Genomic DNA, 19225 nt, shown 5'->3' with positions numbered 1-19225 from the left:
TGATCAAGTGGAAATGGTCTCCCTACTGCCCGCATTCTGCGCCCCAGAAGCCTCACCTGCATCGACACCGTGATCTCCTGAAGGGCGGCGTCTGCTTCGTCTTGCTTCATCTTTAATAACACACTTTGCTCGCCAGCTTTTCTGTTCAGCTCATCCACAAGAGCTTTAGCTTCATTCAGTTTAGACACACCAGCCTGCATCAGTAAGATATGGACTGGCAGACGATCAATAAAGTATAGACTGGCAGACGATCGATAAAATATGGACTGATAGACGATCGATAAACTATGGACTGGTAGACAATCAATAAAATATGGACTGGTAGACGATCGATAAAATATGGACTGATAGATGATCGATAAAATATGGACTGGTAGACGAACGATAAAATATGGACTGGTAGATCATTGATAAAATATGGACTGATAGACGATCGATAAACTATGGACTGGTAGACAATCAATAAAATATGGACTGGTAGACGATCGATAAAATATGGACTGGTAGACGATCGATAAAATATGGACTGATAGATGACCGATAAACTATGGACTGGTAGACAATCAATAAAATATGGACTGGTAGACGATCGATACAATATGGACTGATAGATGATCGATAAAATATGGACTGGTAGATGAACGATAAAATATGGACTGGTAGATCATTGATAAAATATGGACTGATAGACGATCGATAAAATATGGACTGATAGATGATCGATAAAATATGGACTGGTACATGATCGATAAAATATGGACTGGTAGCATTAAAAACAGGTATTACATACACACACAGTAAATAAAACCTGTAAGAAACCATCAAGAAAAAATGTCTGTACACATCAAACACTTGCAAGTGAAGTTGGGTTTTTCCTTACTGCCAGTTATGACTTATTCAACCACACACCCAGTAAGATGTAGTAAAAGACTCCACAGAGGCATTAAAACACGCGCGCGCGCGCGCGCGCGCGCGCGCGCACACACACACACACACAGATTTTATAGTATCACAGTAAACGTGAACAGATCAACGCATATTTGGCAGCTTGAACACGAGGATTTTTACCCACTGCGTTCTGAGAGAGGAAACAGAGCAAGGAAAAAGTCCATAAACCTTCCCCATTGTTCAGTCTCACTGAGTAAAAGGACTCAAGGACTAGTCTTCTTATCCTGGACATCATTTGGTTCTGTCTGTCCAGTAGCTACCTTTTTATAAGAGGCTGCCTCACATAGGGTTCTGGTGGGCTCTGAATCAAAATACCTTACCTATTCCTTGGGGAGGACATTTGACCCTGGGCTAGCCATTATGTCACCCCATCCCACTGCCCATGAATAATGAAGGAATGGACATGAAAAAAATGCCCGCTCTCCTATGAGTTAGGTTTTTGTCACCTAACAAATGAGAAGATTTGGGGAGATAGTAACAGCAAAAAGGAAAAATCAACAATATTTATTTAGCACCCAACACAGAGGACGGCATCAGGCTGGCTCTCTGCATATATATTTTATTGAATACACTCACATACAACTGACCCAATTAAGTTGCAGGTCAACGAGTTTAAGTCATTTATCCACAGCACCAAAGAGAACTAAATCAGTACAACGACCTTTATAGTTAGTGGCTTGCTACGAATGAAAGTGTATCATTACAGAGACAGACAAAGATAACTTTTTGTCAATTGGGAGGGATCCTAGTTTATTACACTAACAGAGACTCTATGACTTTGGAAAGGAAATGCTCTCAGACAACTTCCAAGGCTGGCATTTTAATGTCACATTTAAGTTGAAGCTCTGTAATTACAGAACGAAAACTGTTCATAATATACTAAGTGACAGAGATAAAAAGTATTATTTTAGGAGGTATAATTTTAATTTTAAAGGTTATTATAAAGCTTACTCTCCATGTTTTAAGACACGTTGCTGAATTTCTAAAAATGCTTTCACATTAAAGAAATTTTTAAAGATCACCAGAAACTATCAAAAGCACATAAATGCCACCCAGTGAAGAAAAGGAATAATTACTGAATCAAAAAAATTACAAAACCCTTCCTATACCTAGTGAAAACCACAGGTAGATGAGACTGTTTTAAGGCCTGTAATACCTGTAACATAGAGCAGTAGTTATTTATACTAAATATATGCCACAACCAAGGACTGTGATATAATCCTTATACCCTGTGTCTAGATGAAATGATTGGAGATTAAAATATTGTACCTGCAAATGACTTTGTCTTTTTAATAATTCCTTTTTCTTGCTGCTACTAATGGCAGAATACACACGTAAGAAGGTCATGTATCGGCTTGGTGTAGCACCATATGCTTTACAAGATTCATGGATTAATAAAAATGATTTTAGAAAATCGGGATCAACTGGAAAGAAAAAACAAACATGACTTCATATACATACGATCCATGACGAATTAGCGAGAACAACGTGAACTGTACTTATCACACGTATCTCCACCTCCGCCACTGTAAGTGGCAGACATCGTCTGTCTTCAAGGTACGCACACATTCCTACGTATCTATTCACTATTCAAGCTCCCACTCTCCTTACAGATTTGAATTACTTAGGATCAGTGGTCTCTGCCCTTCCACTGTTATATATTTCCTCTGAACACTTTTATTGCTGCAAGAAAGATAAATCTGCTGTCATAACATAAATTAGTTAGAACTACATGACATGTAATCCAGAAGAAAGCACAATAAAAGCTGCTTCAATGGAAAAGAAGGATCAAACCAAGTAACATGTATCCACTGTCATCTGACACAGGGACCAGCAGTATTTCAGCAGCCAGAAAACGGAGAGTAAGGCCCCACTAGATGCAGCACGCCGTTCACTCAACACGCCATCTTCCTGTCACCGTCTCCAACCACTTCCTTCCGTGTTCTGTGCGTCAGTCCAGAAAGTCCTCTTCGAAGCAACGTTGAAGCCAGAACCCCTGCCTGGCACACCACAGCCATGGTGGAACCAACCCCCGCCCCCCCCCCCCCCCCCCCGCCCCAGGGCATGGCCTGGCACCCCGGGTCCGCTCCTTCCTCTCAGGTGACCGCAGCGGTCCCTCCACAGGTCCTCCCCACACCGACCTATTTTCCAGTAACTGACGAAAGGCATGGACCCAGAAACTTCTGTTTCCGAAATAAGACTCCGGTTACGTCTCCGCTAAAATCTCTCCATCACCCCGCATCACCCACAAGTTGGAAGCAAAATTTCTCAGCCCCTCCTCCTCTTCCAGCTAATACCCACATGTCCATGCTCCAGCCGGTGGGCGGCGTGCAGATCCGGCCAAGTGTCTGTTCTATGCCTGCATGCAACTCACTCTTACCAGACCCCACCGCCCCAAGTGCCTGTGTGCCAGGGTGTGTCTGCTGTAACGTCTGCCAGTAAGAGGCCTCACCCTCAAGGGTACTTCCCATAAACTCCTACCATCATTTGTCTCGCTCCGGCAGAGTTTATTTTTATAACAGAACATCATTCTTGCTACTTTTCACTCCACCATAAGCTCCTAATCATCTCTAGTATCCAGCCCAGTACCTAATGTGAACAGAGTTCAGTAACTATTTGGTGACTAGATGATTAGAGAAATAAATTAACGAATGTGCTATGATATATAAAAAAAAAGACCACATTCAAAATTATCTTGGAACTGGAAAAAACAATGAGAGTACAATTAAGAACACATTATGTCCATGCCCAAAGAAACCACAGAACTTTCTCATGTACGAGCTGAGGACAGGACATATCTAATGGAAAGTGAAAACTTGGCCCACCAGCCAAAGACCCTGTAACAGTGGAAGCAGAACATCCTATGGTTTGGGTCAAACATCTAACTGTTTTCACTGCTTAGCTGTGAACAACAGATACTGTGCTAGGTCCTATATAGAACGACATAAACACGAATTCAAAAATATAGAAAGCTTCAAAGTTCGGTTTTCCTTAAAAGAAACCTAACTTTGTTACCTTAACATTTTTCGAATTTATAATCATTGTGAATCTTTAACAAAGTTGTAATATTAGAGAATGGCAATTATTTCACAAATAAAACCCAGAGTCGATTTCATCAAAAGAGTACCTGAGTGTTTTTTCTTTTCTTCTTTCCTTTTTTTGTCACTATATTTTTCTTCACCATCTGTTTCACTGAATAACATTTCAGGTATCTAAAACAGGAAGAGCATTTCTTCAAACCTCAACTCAGTATGGAAAAGTTTACATAAATCCAATGTCAGAGGTTAAAAAAACAAACAAAAACAACCCTTTTCTCCCAGGTTTCACACCACACTCGGCGAAATAAGATAGCCATTGTCAGAAGACATGGTTTCCTAGACATGTGACACACGTCAGCCATTGATTGCAAATTAATGACAACACCTCACCTGAAAAATGATTAGACTGTAAGAAATGAGGCAAATCACAATTTGGATTAAATTACAAAATAATCACAAATACCAATTAAGACCATAAAGTAATAATAATAAGATGCTTTTTCTGGCATCAAGGCATAAAGGAATAGTAAGGATTCTGAGGTCTCTTGACTAACAACTAAAAGCAAATGAAAATCATTCGGGAATTAACAATGTCATGCTTGATAATCCTAAAAGCTACTGCTGTATTACTGCACTATCACAAATAAGAAAATCACGTTTCATAATCAGATCATTATTATAGAACATACGATAATCTAGTGAGAGTACTCATTTAAGATATCAAAAAAAAAAAAGCAAAGAAGTCTTAGTTTCCTGAGGAAAAAACTAAAGCAGAGCTCTGACATTTTTGCAACGGGAAAGCACGGGTGTGCAGGTCAAAACACCCTCTTCTGAATCTCCCAGACCGAACACATGTCACACAAAAGATCCCTCAACGGGTGAAGAACCTGAAGGCAGCAGGGAGCCCGACCCGAGAGCACGGCGCTTTCCTCAAACGTCTTCACCGCTTTCTGCCGAAACGTCGGCGCCTCTGTGAGAACATCTGAAGTATGTCCCTCTAAACCCACTCAAGTGTGTTTCTTCGGCAGCCCGCTGGCTTAACCACGGTCTGTCCCTTACGTCCGTTAGCCCGTCTGTCGGGAACGTCTCACGACGCGCACGCGTATCAAAACGTGCCGTCGCGCACATTCAACAGGCACAACGCGGGCCAAACGTACCTCGGCGGAGCTGGCCGGAGGAGAGTCTGTCCCCACACCGTACGCCACCTGAGCCGAGCTCTCCTACCTGGACTGGCCCACAGTTCCCCGTGCCTCCATTTCCCCCCCGGAGATAAAAACGGCACTCTCTAAAGGCACCGAAAGGGCGTGTAACTCTCTGGATTCCGGTTAACACGTCAGCCTCTCGGTTCCCCGAGCTCCTCTCCTGTTCCCTTCCCCACCTTCCCCCCGGCCCATCGCCCCCACCTCCAAGGGTCACATCCTGCGACCTCGTCGTCCACGGTGCCAGAAATCCCGTCTTAACATTCAAAACCTAAACGGGCATGGTTTCTACCCCCTGCCTTCCGCTCCCCATCCGTGTCTCTCTCCCTCACGAGAGGTGACGGGACTCGCTCTCTCCAGCCCTGCTCCTCCTCTTCTCTCTGGGGCACATTCCAAGACGGCCTTTTCCACCGCCACCTGACGCTGCCTGACGGCGGTCACCCACGGCTCCGTGCCGCTGCCCGCTTCCCAGAGCGCCCCCTCCGCGGCCGTGGCGGCGCCGCCTCTGCACGCCCCCCTGGGAACGGCCAAGAGCCGCGGCGGGGCCCTGAACGTCTCCCCCGGGTGTCCGTCAACACCCGTCCACCCCGGCGGCATCGTCCCCTCTCGCAGCTCCAGCCACCACCTGTAGCGTGACAATCCCCAGGGTTGCATCCCGGACGTCCGGCCTCCCCCTCGTCTCCAGGCCCCTCCAGCCAAACGCCTGCTCCGCCCTGCGACGTGGACGTCCGGCGTCTCGTACGAAGCACGTGGGAGACTGGAAGCCTCACGTTCTCCTCCCGAGGTGCTCTTCTCAGTCACTGCTCAGGTGACTGGTCCCTCCGGGGGCTCGAGCCGACGTACCTGGAAGTATCCCGGAGCGCTCGCTTCCCTGCACACCTGTCAGCAAATCCTGCTGTTTCCGACCACCGCTCCCCCGACGTCCCCGAGGCACTGTGTCCTTTCCTCTCGCCTGCGCCTGCGGCAGCTTTGAAACCAGCCCGACCCTCGCCCTCTACGGTCCGTTCTCACCCTGGAAGCCAACGTAAGCGCGCTCAAACATTATTAGAACGGTCCTGCTGAAAAGCCTCCAAGGGCTCCCTGGCTCGTTCCAGGGAAAGGAAAACCCGAGGCAGAGCTTCCAAAGCCCCATCCTAACGGCGGTCCTCTTACCCCCCACCCCCTCTCCAACCGCGCTCCCTCTGAATCACTCTTGACGTCTCACTCGGCTTCCGGCTGACCCTCACAATCACCAGGCAGGCCCTCATCTCGGGGTCTTCACAAAGCAAGCGGCCCCCGAGACCCCCCCCACTCCCCCCCCCCCCGACACTGTGACTCCCACCAGGGCGGGGACCGGTGTCTGCTTTTTCTCTGCTGTGACCCAACGTGCAGAACGGCGGCACCTGTAACAGACCCAGTAATTACTACTTCTGGAAGCCCCTGGTTCGCGGGACCTCCTCAGACTAGAATGACTCTCCTGTCCTTTACTTGCGGAAATCTAACTAAAATGTTACCTCTTCCAGAAAACCCCATCCATTATCCCAAATCACATTCCTCCCTCTGACTCATGGTCTGACTCAACAGTCTGTACCTCGATCACCCAAAAATGAAGAAATGAATGGTCAAGAATATACGTACTATTCAGAGACATTAAAACTATTACGGATCAAGCACCGAAAGGTTTCCAGGCAAAGATGGTGGTACGCATTCATACTTTAAACACACTCCCCTCCAGACACTGAGCACGGCAACGGGAGATATTAAGAGATTTAAAATTCGTATTTAAAAAACTGCTAAAATTATTGCTGCAATGTTCTATTATAAGCTGGCTTATGATAGGCTAGTTAATGAAAGGAATACAATTATTAAGGTACAGTAGCTTTCTACGCAGTCCTCAACTGAGAACATAATCTTCAACGTGAACTTCTGTACTCAACTAAGGTTGAGTACAGGGCATAAAGAGAAGGGAGAGGCTTTCAAACGTGTTATGGTCAGTGGCACAATTAAGACAACATTATAACAAACACCAGCGGGAGTTGTGAAAATCAGTAACTTCAGAAAGAATATGCTTTTCATTTCCATACTTCAGGATTGAACTTACTTTCCTCATACTGCTGTCTGACCAGCCCTCCATCCACAACACCTGGCATTTTTTGTGCAAGGCTGGGTTACTCTCACAGTTTATTATGAAGTTTAAATTCGTACAATCCATTATCAAGACAATATGCAAGTTTTGCTGAATTCCTTAAAAAAAATAAGAAAATCATTATCATGCATATTATGACAATAGTAATTGGAGAAACCCTTATGTGGTCTACTTTTATGAGTTTAACAATTTCTGAAATGAAATGGTAGCTGTTACAAAAAACAAGCTATATAAAACAGTATTATACTTATGATCTTTTCTTTTGTTAAAAAATACTTGTGTGTGTGTGTGCGTGCGCGTGCACACACCCATGTGAAGAGAAGAGATCCAGAAGGAATTCAGGAAGAAGTGTATACTTGTGTGTGTGTGTGCGCGCATGTATGTGTGTGTGCGCACGCATGCATGTTCACGTTAAGAGAAAGATCCAGAAGGAATTCGGGAAGAAGTGTATATACCATATTGCTGTTTTGTATGTTACTTTTCAACTGTGATACTGGATTCTACTTTACAATTTTTCTTTCAACGATTTTAGTTTCAATATTCACAAGCAAATTGATCTCTGATTGTCTTTTAGGAGACATATATTTTCCCTGTTTCAATATAAATATGTCATAAAAAGGAATTTGGAAACTTTTCCTTCATTTTCTATGTTCTGAAATTGTTTCAAATAGCACTGGGATGATCTGTTTCTTAGCGATGTGGTAGAATTTCCTTGTAAACTTGACAGACAGGGAAGGGAGGGTAGCTCTCTAACAACTTCTCTATGTCAACAATAAACGGTCTTTTAGGGAAAAAAAGGAAATAAATGTAGTAGTGATGTCTGGGTGATGATATCATTGCCTATACTTACTTATTCAATTTTAGATATCTACACTGCACATAAAACTGCTTCTGTGATAATAAAAAGTTGTTTCATTAAAAAAAAAAAAAAAAAGCATAGAGTCTGGCAAAATCTAAACAGTTTCAGAATTTTCTAAGATAGGAGGTCCTAAGCACCACTTTTACCATACAGAAAGAAAAGCAGCAAAGTAAATATTCCAAAGAACATTAGAACACTTTCTGCCTTCTCTTCTGCTAAAATTGTGCTAACATGCTTTTACTATAGGTAAGCCTTCAGGCTACTTACGTGTTTTCTAAAAGCACCGTGAAAAAGAAAAAAGTACCAAAATACCAAACAGACCCAAGATTTAAGATACCTTTGCAACCTAATTAGCAAATACAGCAAAGTAAATGGTATTTATTTCACATGAACCAGAGTTTGATTGATTAACTGAATATAGTCACTTACTATATGTGAAGTAATTGAAGACTGGTCCAAAAAAACCATCCTGTGAAGCCTGATCTTTAAGAGGCAACAGCAAAGGCTCTAATTCTTCAAGGGTATAAAGTCCAGGAACTTCACCTATGGAATATTGCATTTCTTTTGAATTTTAGCTGCATATCCTAATCCAAACACATTTTACATCTACAATACCTTCTCTGTGTTTGTATTAGTCTGCTCTTATTCAAGCTGTTTCCAAAAGTACACGATCCTATCACCTCTATACTAACAAACCTACCCGTCGCCTTCATTTGATAAAACTCAGATTCCTAAGCAAGCCATTCAAGACAGTGGATAATCTAGCCATCTAGCCATCTTTCCAGGTTCTCCTACTTCTTCTCTGCCCCTCGCATTCAAGACCTTGTATTCCAGCATCTGAACTTCTGTGTGTTCCATAAATATAGTGAATCTATACCCAAAGTCTTCCTCTGCCCATTCCCCCCCATATTTCCTGTTACCCTATGAGACACTCCTGTACCGACCCCCATGCCCATGAGCCTTCCCTGACTCCCGTACACTGGGGAAGGATCTTTTTTTTCCATGTATCTAAACATACCACAGTTCAGCATTTATCACATCATGTAATCATGAAGTATTTCAATCAGCTTCTGAATTCCCAGAGGACAGATATTTGATCATGTTCAACATTTATCTTAGAACATACTTAGCAAAGTACCTGGAACATGAACGTTTATTAGATGAATGAATGGATGGATGGATGGATGGATGGATAGATGGATGGATGGGTGAACTTGTATTATGAATCAGGAAAACTAACCCATAGCCCTGCTATAAGGCAACAGAGTGATGAAAGGCAAATCAAACTGGATTAAGACTATGAGTATTTAATAGAGGGCTGAATTATATCTTATTCACCTCTATAAACCCAGTATTTAGAACCAGATCTGGCACATAACAGGTGTCTAATAAATCTCTGTTAAGCGAGTATATTTAAAGTTTGCAAGAAACTCTAAGATGACCCTTGGGCCACATGTCCAAAGCAGGGCATTCATGCAGGTCCCACCACAGGCAGACCCTACTTTTCTTCAGGGTCAACTCAGAGGTGTGGGAATGCTGCCCATCCCCCAAGCTGGTACGTATCCAAACACACGCACACGCAAATCTACGTCTTGCCATAAATTTCAGCCATGCCTAGACACTTTTGACTCCTTCAAATTAACAAGTTAGCTCTACTTACATGCGTAAACCCCCTCTATAGAAAATAAGAGTTTAAAACACAAAAAAAGAGACAAAGGTCTATGTTCTCTGAAAGTATTTTTCAAATACTTTTTTGCTAAAAATGTCGATAAAATTTAGCTTATGATTTTTGCAGTTATAACTTGATGACAACGCCCAACTTATCTTAAGATAAAAACAATAATTCCCACATCAGCGCTCATCTGCATGTTTGCTTTCACAAACAAAACAAAATGAAAAACCCCAAACAAAAAGCTGTGTATCTGGTAGACCAGTCTATCTCATCCCTAATGAAAGGCCTCCATCTAGTGACAAGGGAAGTGGTGTGCAGGAAACACAGCAGCAAGATCTCAGGAGGCTATGCTGTAAGAAGGTCCTGACACCCAAGCTTGCCCAGGACCTCTCGCTCCTACCACAGCAGCCGCGCAACTTGTGCCAGAGACTGGCCGGCCACCTGTCCTCTAGAATCCCGGTCTGCTCTCAGTGGAACATTCAGGTGTAGACACACTTTGGCCTAGAAATTAAATGTTTTCGTCAACCAAAGCTGCTAAGTTCTGGAAAAAAAAAAAAGAACACTTCATCTCAGAGCTTACCGGGGCCAACGCGAGCATCGCGTAGGTCTGTCTGCAAGTCTCCACAATGGGTTAATCATGCAGCTGAAACTCGCTTTTAACAAGGTTTATTTTGTACTTAAATAACAAAACAATCTCGGTCCAAGTCTAAAACTAAGCCACCTCATACCAACTCTAACCTTGATTACTCATGAAGAGATTCTAATAAATTTCATAAATTCTTCAGAAAAGGGAGACACGTGGGAAACTGCAAGTGTCTTCTCCAGGAAGCCACAGAAAAGGTCAGGTGGCTCAGCAGACAACAGGAGCGGACCACGATTTGGGAAACAGGAGGCCTCAGAGGCTGAAAACGTACCCGCATTCACACACCCGTACGAAGGCCATTATTCAGCAACTGCACTAATGCTGGACAGTGAGGGCCCATCAGATTGTTTTCTTGTAAGTTGGACCATGTGTTTCCCTGCACACTAACTCGATTATTTCCACAGATAATAAAAGTGCTGTATTAAAGGGCACAACACATGTTTTTTAAACAAGCACTGGCTGGGAGCTTTCCCAAAAGGTAACAGCCAGCAGTCCCACCAGAAGCAGGTGAGATGGCAGCTCTTCGGAATTTTCCCCGACATTAATAATCCTGTTTCTGTAATCCTTCCATCTCTTGGTTTTATAAAAATGAGGCTTCTCAACTCTCCAGCTATGAGAGCGTTTCACCCCATGTCATCTTAGTAAAACCCAAGTCAAATGTTCTCTGAGACATACTTTTACACAAGGTAATTTACTTGAATAATTTTTACATCACTATTTTTACTTTTCTGAATAGAAATCATGCACTTGCCTGAAGACAAGAGGCTGTTGATCATCTCCAGAAAGGTGGGATGGACTAACTGGTAGTCCTCAAGAAGTAAAACCACCTGCTGAGCTTCCACACCGGCAAGATGCAGCACCTGCACCATCACAAAATCTCATTTCGCACCAATCACACGGCAGCACGGGCACAGACTTCTGTCCTCTATGTAAGGAAACTCCTCCCCTCCTTCTTCCCCTCCTTCCTCCTTTCCTCCTCTCTTCCTCCTCCCTTCCTCCTCCCTCCATCCTTCCTTCCTTCTTCCCTCCCTCCTTCCTCCTCCCTTCCCTCCTCCTCCCTCCGTCCCTCCTTCCTTCTCCCTCCCTTCCTTCCCTCCCTCCTTCCTCCTCTTCTTTCTTCCTCCTTCCTTCCCTCATCCCTCCTTCCTCCCCTCCCACTCTCCTCCCCCCCCCTTCCTTTTCTTCTTTGTTACCAAAACGAAAAATTAAACTCTAGCCATAGAGTTTGGAAAATAAATCCAGTCCACGAAAAAACAGTTGAGGGAAATCTTAATTATTTTACAACTAAGACAGATGATCATTTTTAAACATATCCACATACGTCCTATAGAAATTCTATCCTTTTATCTTCCATGCCCACCTGATGTCTCATAATCTGGGGTACCTGAAAGCTAGAAATCCTACGAAGAATCTTTTTCCTATGTGTACATAAAAATAGAATTTTCTAATAGCCACGGGGAAAATAATCATCAAAATTAAAGATTATGTTGCATCTCAGAGACGTGAAGTTCTCTCTGAAGGCTTCTAGAATAACTAATTGTGATGTAAAACCAAATAAAGCAAAAGACTTTGAGTAACTCACATGTTTGATATCATTTTTGAACTGCTTCAGTTCATACCCTCTGGAGATCTTCGGAGAAAACAGCATGGCCCCGTGCATGTGGCTCACTAAGGACGTGACGGTGCGGCGGCCTACCCCGCTGCGTCCAGCCAGCAGCAGGGAGCCCCCGGGGCAGCTTAGCACTCTGTCTGTCCTGGACACATACTCCAGGACTTCTTGGAAAAGTAAAATATCTAACATCTGGTTATCTCGTCCATAATGAATAAGGCCCTTTTAAAAAAAATCACAAAGAATATTTTATAATTAATATATACTCAATTATAGAATAAAAATGTTAATTATCTAGAGTAAGATGTGTAGTTTTGATACACTCTGGGAAAGGCTTCAGTGTGACTGTATGTCATCTCACACCCCACAGCCTAACCAGGATTCCAGGTCTATGGCACTTCCTCCAGAAAGACTTCTGTGAGGCCAAGCAAGTTCAAGGCCTCACAATAGTCACATACTTGTGGACATCATCAATATAACTAGTAAGACACAGTGAGAAGTATCAGTTTAATTACCAAAATGTCAATTTATAATCTTTGCGTGTCTCAAAAAGCTTACAAGATGCTTTTTAAATGCCTGCAATCATAACAAAACCCCAACTCAAATCCCTGATTGAGATTATACCTTCTTAATAACATCCTTGAGATCTGCAGAGCTCAGTTTCCCAAGCGGTTTTCCGTGTGGAGGCAGGGGCTGTCCAGGGGCTGGCCTTGCTCCTGAACTGTGTCGGGCTCCCCACGTAACATAGAAACTGTCTGTAGAAATAAAAGGTATTCTTCTGTTTTCTGTGTGTTATTTGTAATGGCAGCATCAGGAACTGCATTGCTCCTTTTTAATTTTTATTTTTTATTTTGAGAGAGAGAAAGACGGCGTAAGAGTGTGGGACAGGGGCAGAGGGAGAGAGAATCTCATGCAGGCTCCACACCCAGCATGGAACCAACGCAGGGCTCAATTCCATGCCCTGGGATCAAGACCTGGGCCGAAACCAAGAGGTGGATGCTAAACTGCCTGCACCACCCGTGCACCCGCTCACTAAACTTGAAAAGTTCATCAGCCCAAGTAAGACGATCCCCAGAAACACAAAGGTAAATTCCTATACAGCGTAGTTCGTAAGATCAATCAATTCAGTTACAGCACCCACACCTCACTGCACTATCAAACTACTACTGAAAAGGAACTCATGGTGTCCCTGTTCTATCTCCGACCCCACTTCTTCCCCAAATGAAACATCTTCCTCCTAATGCTCCCCTAGGGTTCTCACTTCCACCATTTCTCCCTTTTCCCTTCTCCTTCTCCAGAATGTCCATATAAATTGTAGATTAAAACATATAAAATTGGCATATAAAACAAACTCAAAACTCTCCGTGTGCAAGAACACAAATTTATTACTACCATCAAGAGCCCTAATTCTCAAATTAAAGAAAAATTCGCTGAATTTTAAGTAGCAAACAAAAACCCCAGAAACTTCCCCTGAAAGCCCTTACAGGGGCGTCCCCATGAGCACACAGGAAAGTCTGCACACGTCTCCCCTCCCGACGCGTGCGGGCACAGACCCTCGCCAGCGCAGGCTGGGCCCCGAGGCTGTAAGATCCGGGACCCCAGCTTCTTTGAGCTTCTCTCCTTTCTCTTGCCTCATCTGCCATCTGTGGACGCCCCGCATCGCACGACAGCCCCTCCTTGGGAAACCCCACCGGGACCGCCGGACCACAGCTCCATCGTGGTCAAGGCGCCCTCATCACCCTCTGGTCTCCCGGAGTGCATCCCTTGCCCCTGGACTCCCACGTTCATCAGGCCCCGGCCACGTATCATCAGTCTCCTGCCTATCCCTTTTACTTTCACCTCCCCTGGGATCCAAACTCAGCCTGCTCTTCTTTAATCCTAACCACCCCCCTTGAATTACTCCATGTTGCTCTGTGCCTTGAACCAGCGGCGGCCTCTAGGCCCAAACCTACTCACCACCTCTCTCCAGGCAAGTGTCCCAAGCTCTCGTCTGCTCCCAAACTTCCAGGTGTTCCACAGACATGCCTGACAGACTTGCCTACGGCACACCTGAGTTTCAACCCTGCACTTCCCGCTGGAGAGAAGGAGGCAGAAAGACACGGCCGCTACCCTACCCTCCCAGACCTGACAAACCTTACGAGGATGCCCCCAAAGACACTCAAGACACCTGCAAACCTGAAACACAGAAAACTGAACTCATCGTCTCCATGTGTCATCGTGCCTCACCCAGCTCAGATCCCTGCCTCGAGCCTCTGTCCCTTTGGCTACACCTTCACCATTCCCAGAGAAGCACACGACAGGCGGCAGGCGGGCTGTGCCCCAGCACTCCACCGGCACAGAGCTCCCCACTGCCTGAGGACAAACAGCCCAACTCCTCATCTGCATCTAATCTGCCTCCACTGGCCACCTGCACCTCCAGTCTGCATCCGCATCCCACTGCACACTCCAGTTCCCTTAGCTGGTGATTCTACGCATATGCTTGTCCCGTGTCTGGAATGCCCTTCCCTCCACTTCACTCAGTAGAATCATCCTCAGACACTTTCACCGTCTGCAGTGCTCAAAAACTGTACAACTGTAGGTGTTAATCCAACAAGGTACGTACGACACTTACATGGTGAAAACTAGACGACACTGAGGAAAGAAAACACAGAACATCCAAATAAACAGACAGATAAATCATGTTCACGGAAAGGAAGACTCAACATAATGAAGGTGTCAATCCTCCCCAAACCAATACACAGAGTTAATGCAATTCCTATCAAAAGCTTAGCAACCATATTTATAGGTAAGATTACTCTAAAATAGATCTAGAAAGTCAAAGGAACTTAAATAGCTACAATAACTCCAAAAAAGAACAAGAAAGTAGAAGTGAGTCTTCCCAATTTCAAGATTTATTATATGACAGGAATCAAGACAGCGGGGTCCTGGTGGAAGGACAGACATAAAATCGATGGAAAAAAACAGAGAACCTAGAAATGTAGTCACACAAACCCGTTTTGGACAAAGGGGCAAAACCAAGTCAAGGGAGCAAAGTTCCCTTTTCAATCAATGGCCCTGGAGCAGGTGGACATCCATCAGCAAGTAAAGTGACCCCGTCTCACTCTTTATACAGAAATTAACTCAGAGTGGACCACTGACTTAGAACAAAACCGTAAAACTTTTAGGGAAAAAATGTAGGAGAAAGTCTTCAGGATATAGGACCAGTTGGAATTCTTAAACTTGACACCAAAAGATCCTTAAAAAAAATTAATAAGACAGGGTGCCTGGGTGACTCAGTCGGTTAAGTGTCCGACTCTTGGTTTTGGCTCAGATTACAATCTCACAGTTCCCTGAGTTCGAGCCCCACATTGGGCTCTGTGCTGACAGCTCGGAGCCTGCTTGGGATTCTCTGTCTCCATCTCTCTCTCTGCTCCTCCCTTGCTCACACCGTCTCTCTCTCGAAATAAATAACCATTAAAAAAAAATAGTAAGTTGTACTTCGTAAAATTAAAATACTTAGCTGTGGGAGACCCTATTAAAAGGATGAAAAGACAAGTGACAGTGGAAGAGAATGTGTTTGCAAACCATGTATTTAACGAAAAGCTAGTGTCTGTAATATACAAAGAACGCTCAAAACTCAACAATAAAGATAAACCATCCCAAGAGAAAGTGAGTAAGACGCACACAGAGATATGTCACTTGAAAGGATACAGAGGCGGCGAAGGAGCCCGAGAAAACGTCCAGCTGCAGTGGCGGCCGGCAGAGCACAGACTGGGATGACACACCCAAACACTGGCAAGGATGTGCAGCACCTGGCTTACGTCCATACTGCTGATGGGAATGGGAAGTGGCACAGCCATTGTAGGAAAGAGTTGGCGGTGGTTTTCAAACACCGAGCACAGAAACACCAGACGCTCCCACAAGTGCACGGATGACCATTTATCCCAAACCATGTATTTTCACGTAAAAATCCCTACATGAGTTGTTCTAGCACCTTCCTCCTAACGGTCTAACACACACCGAACATAACCCAGATGGCCTTCAACAAGTAAAGCGTTTGGGAAATGGAAGTGTACCTGAACACCTACTCAGCACTAAGAAGGAACAAACCACTGAAACCCCAAGCCACCCGCACAGGTCTGCAGAGAATTATTCTGATCGAAAGTAAGAAACGGCAAAATTAAACACAGAACAGAAGGGTGGTTTGCAGAGCAGCACATGTGGCCACAAAAGGGCAACACGACAGATCTCTGTGGTGATATTCTGTATAAAACTAGAGCGATGCCAACACCCTGTCCGAGATGTTCTACTGTAATTCTGCCAGCTGTTACCGTGGAGAGACCACGTAGAAGGCACATGTGCTCGGTCTGTGTAAATTCTTACAACTGTAGGTTAATCCATGATGATCACAAGATAAAAAATTCTTTTCTTTTTAAGTGTGTTTTGTTTGAGAGAGACAGGGATAAAGAGAGCACACCAGCAGGGCAGGAGCAGAGAGAGGCAGAGAGAGACAGAGAGAGAATCCCAAGCAGGCTCCGCACTGTCAGTGCAGAGCCCAACTCCAGGCTCGAACCCACGAATCATGAGATTATGACCTGAGCCAAGATCAAGAGTCAGCCACCCAATAGGCTGAGCCTCCCAGACGTCCCAAAAAAATTCATTTTAAAAAGCTTGAAAGTAGCTCCCTCAAAAAAGAATTAGTCTCTACCTCTTCTATATATCTACCATCTAGCATTTATCCCAAATATATTCAGAAAAGTTAGATTAATCGTACAACACTTCATTCTCTATTATAATTAAGTTTAACTACTTGCACAAATTTTCATGGCGTCTAAACACACTATCAATAGTTACCATTGTAAACAAAGACTTTCACATCTGCATCTACCACTAGATTACACGTTTCTTGAGCACAGGAATGTATCTCATTTATTTTTAACTCTCCAAGATTAAATTTTTCTTAATACTCCACTATGTGAAAATCTTATTTGCCTACACAGAACATATATCAAGGCTATATTTTTTTAAAAATTCAATCTTTCCTTGAAAAGTAAAATGGTGAGGGAAAAAAAGCATATATTATATACTGAATCCTACAAAGGAGGCTCTGAAAGATAACAAACGCTAGAGAATTCAGATACCCAATAAGACACTGACACTATCTAAGGCCCAAAGGACATGTTCCTTTCTCTGCAAGAAGAGACACTACACACCCAATTCTCAGACTGAGAAAGACCACACAGGTTAGAAAACAAAGCTCTCCACGCCACACAATGAGAACTCCAGGAAGCCCTGACAAACCCACACTCAAAATCAAGCCAACTTCCAACTACCACCAGGCATGCCAACCTGCCTCGCTTCTCCAACTCACTTCCTGATTCTGAAACTCTAGCAGCTCCGAGAAAATTCCCTCTGTCAGGCTCAACATCTTCCTAACAGTCAAGATCCCCTTTGGCTGTATGCAACCATGACCCTGGGACCAATCAAATCTGGTAACGTACATGTAGAACGTGCTACATGAGACAGTATAATGGGATAGAAACTCATTTTGCAGCTTGAAAGGGGTTTATTGGAAAATACTTCCATGTTACCGTCTCCACGTTACGGTACCAAAAGCCCTTTTGCTGTGATGGCTTTCCAATCACACAAACCACCCCCCGAGCAGTCTTCAGAGTGCAGCCTGGTGACTAAGCGGTAACAGATGCCAAAGCAACTGGGCTGCTCGTGGGGAGTGGCGCTACACGCAGCCTGTCCTACCAGGGGCGAAGCCAGTAACCAGAGCCCGAGAGAAGCTCTATGATAACGATGTCGTGAGCAGTGACAGCCAGGAGAATGCAAAGCTTAACTATAATCAAAATACGGATTTTCCCAATGGTCTCAAAGTTTCCTACACATATGGCTTGAGAAAAACATTTGCCAGTAAAAATCCTTCAGGAAATAGAATTCTGAATTAAAAATATAAAACACTATGGCTAAATCCAAGAAAACAATTATTGTCATTATATTTTATTTAGCATAGGATTATTGAAATCTAGCAAAAAGGAAAAGAGCATTTGCTTATAGTAAAAAAAACATTAAAATTATCCAAACTTTTCACTTGTATAGTATATGAAATCATGCTATTAGTAAGAAAAATAAGTGTACGGTTCTCATAACATTTATATATTCACATAAACTCCACAAAGATTACCTGCCATATTATCTAATATATCTGAGCCCCAATCTCCTTGAAACACTGATGTTAAAATGCTGTCAAATAAATGAAGTTCCTTTGCACCAACAATTTTGTCACGAAATAAGCGCCGTGCTTCATACGCTATGATTTCTAACACATAATCTAGTGGATGGTTTGAGGACCCTAAAAAAGAGAACATTTTCTTTAGTTCTAAGAAAGTTCAAATGACTTGCAAATAGTCTGTTTCAACACAGTATTAGAAAGAAATAAGGAATGAGAATCTGCATACCGTCACGTTGGCGTCAGATACAAAGAAGAAAAGGAGAAAAAATTAAAATTCAATGTGTTAATAAGTTGGTAACGTTGTTTTGATCATTTATAAAATACAGTAAGCATCATTATCCCTAGTTCAATAAAAATACTAATTCCAAAAAGTGTATCAAACACGAATAATGATTTTATTTTTCCCAAATCAAATTTTAACAGTGACGATCATAAAGTTTAGAAGAAAAGCCATGATGTTCTATTTCAATATTAAGGTTTAATTTGAATATTAATGTTTAAATTTAATATTAACATAATTTTAATTGCTATTTTTAGAATACTGTCATCAATTATAATACTCATTTAACGTACCTATTACAAACACAGTACATAACATAAACACACACGTGCGCACACACAGATATGCTGTGGCATTCCAGAGAAAGGTAAGTGATTTAAAATAATGAAAGGAAAACTTACCTCCTTCTAAATCGTATCTGAATAAGCCAAGAACCCACTGGGTAAGGATGCACGGAGTAAACAAATAGTGACTATAATCATCAACTGTAAATCTGGCCCGTACCTGGAAAAGACAGTGCAGTAAACCATCTGTCTGCTGTCTAAATATGTAATATGTAAGTATTTGTAATATATTTCCAAATATGTAATAATGCTATAAGCTTTTCAGTCACCGTAGACTCACAGGAATGCCCT

At 43.3% G+C, this 19225-nt stretch overlaps 1 protein-coding gene across 8 annotated transcripts in view; it reads right to left on the bottom strand.

The window, feature by feature from the left end:
* DYNC2H1 (dynein cytoplasmic 2 heavy chain 1) overlaps positions 1 to 19225 on the bottom strand; it is a 339313-nt gene that overhangs the window by 237979 nt on the left and 82109 nt on the right. For 6 of the 8 annotated variants that reach the window (XM_058686526.1, XM_058686519.1, XM_058686520.1 and 3 more), the window contains 10 exons: positions 18992 to 19094; positions 18263 to 18430; positions 12718 to 12848; positions 12067 to 12315; positions 11236 to 11344; positions 8599 to 8712; positions 7266 to 7408; positions 4076 to 4160; positions 2218 to 2372; positions 57 to 194 (listed from right to left, as the gene is read on the bottom strand). In XM_058686526.1, coding sequence (XP_058542509.1) covers positions 57 to 194; positions 2218 to 2372; positions 4076 to 4160; positions 7266 to 7408; positions 8599 to 8712; positions 11236 to 11344; positions 12067 to 12315; positions 12718 to 12848; positions 18263 to 18430; positions 18992 to 19094 — 1395 coding nt within the window. The remainder of the gene's footprint in view (positions 1 to 56; positions 195 to 2217; positions 2373 to 4075; positions 4161 to 7265; positions 7409 to 8598; positions 8713 to 11235; positions 11345 to 12066; positions 12316 to 12717; positions 12849 to 18262; positions 18431 to 18991; positions 19095 to 19225) is intronic. The other 2 variants (XM_058686522.1, XM_058686524.1) reach the window with 2 other exon arrangements.

The sequence above is a fragment of the Neofelis nebulosa genome, chromosome 10 (genome assembly GCF_028018385.1).
Source record: "Neofelis nebulosa isolate mNeoNeb1 chromosome 10, mNeoNeb1.pri, whole genome shotgun sequence".
In the NCBI taxonomy this organism is placed as follows: domain Eukaryota; kingdom Metazoa; phylum Chordata; class Mammalia; order Carnivora; family Felidae; genus Neofelis; species Neofelis nebulosa.
Note: the sequence above shows the minus strand (reverse complement) of the source record. Positions and strands in the feature narration are given on the sequence as shown.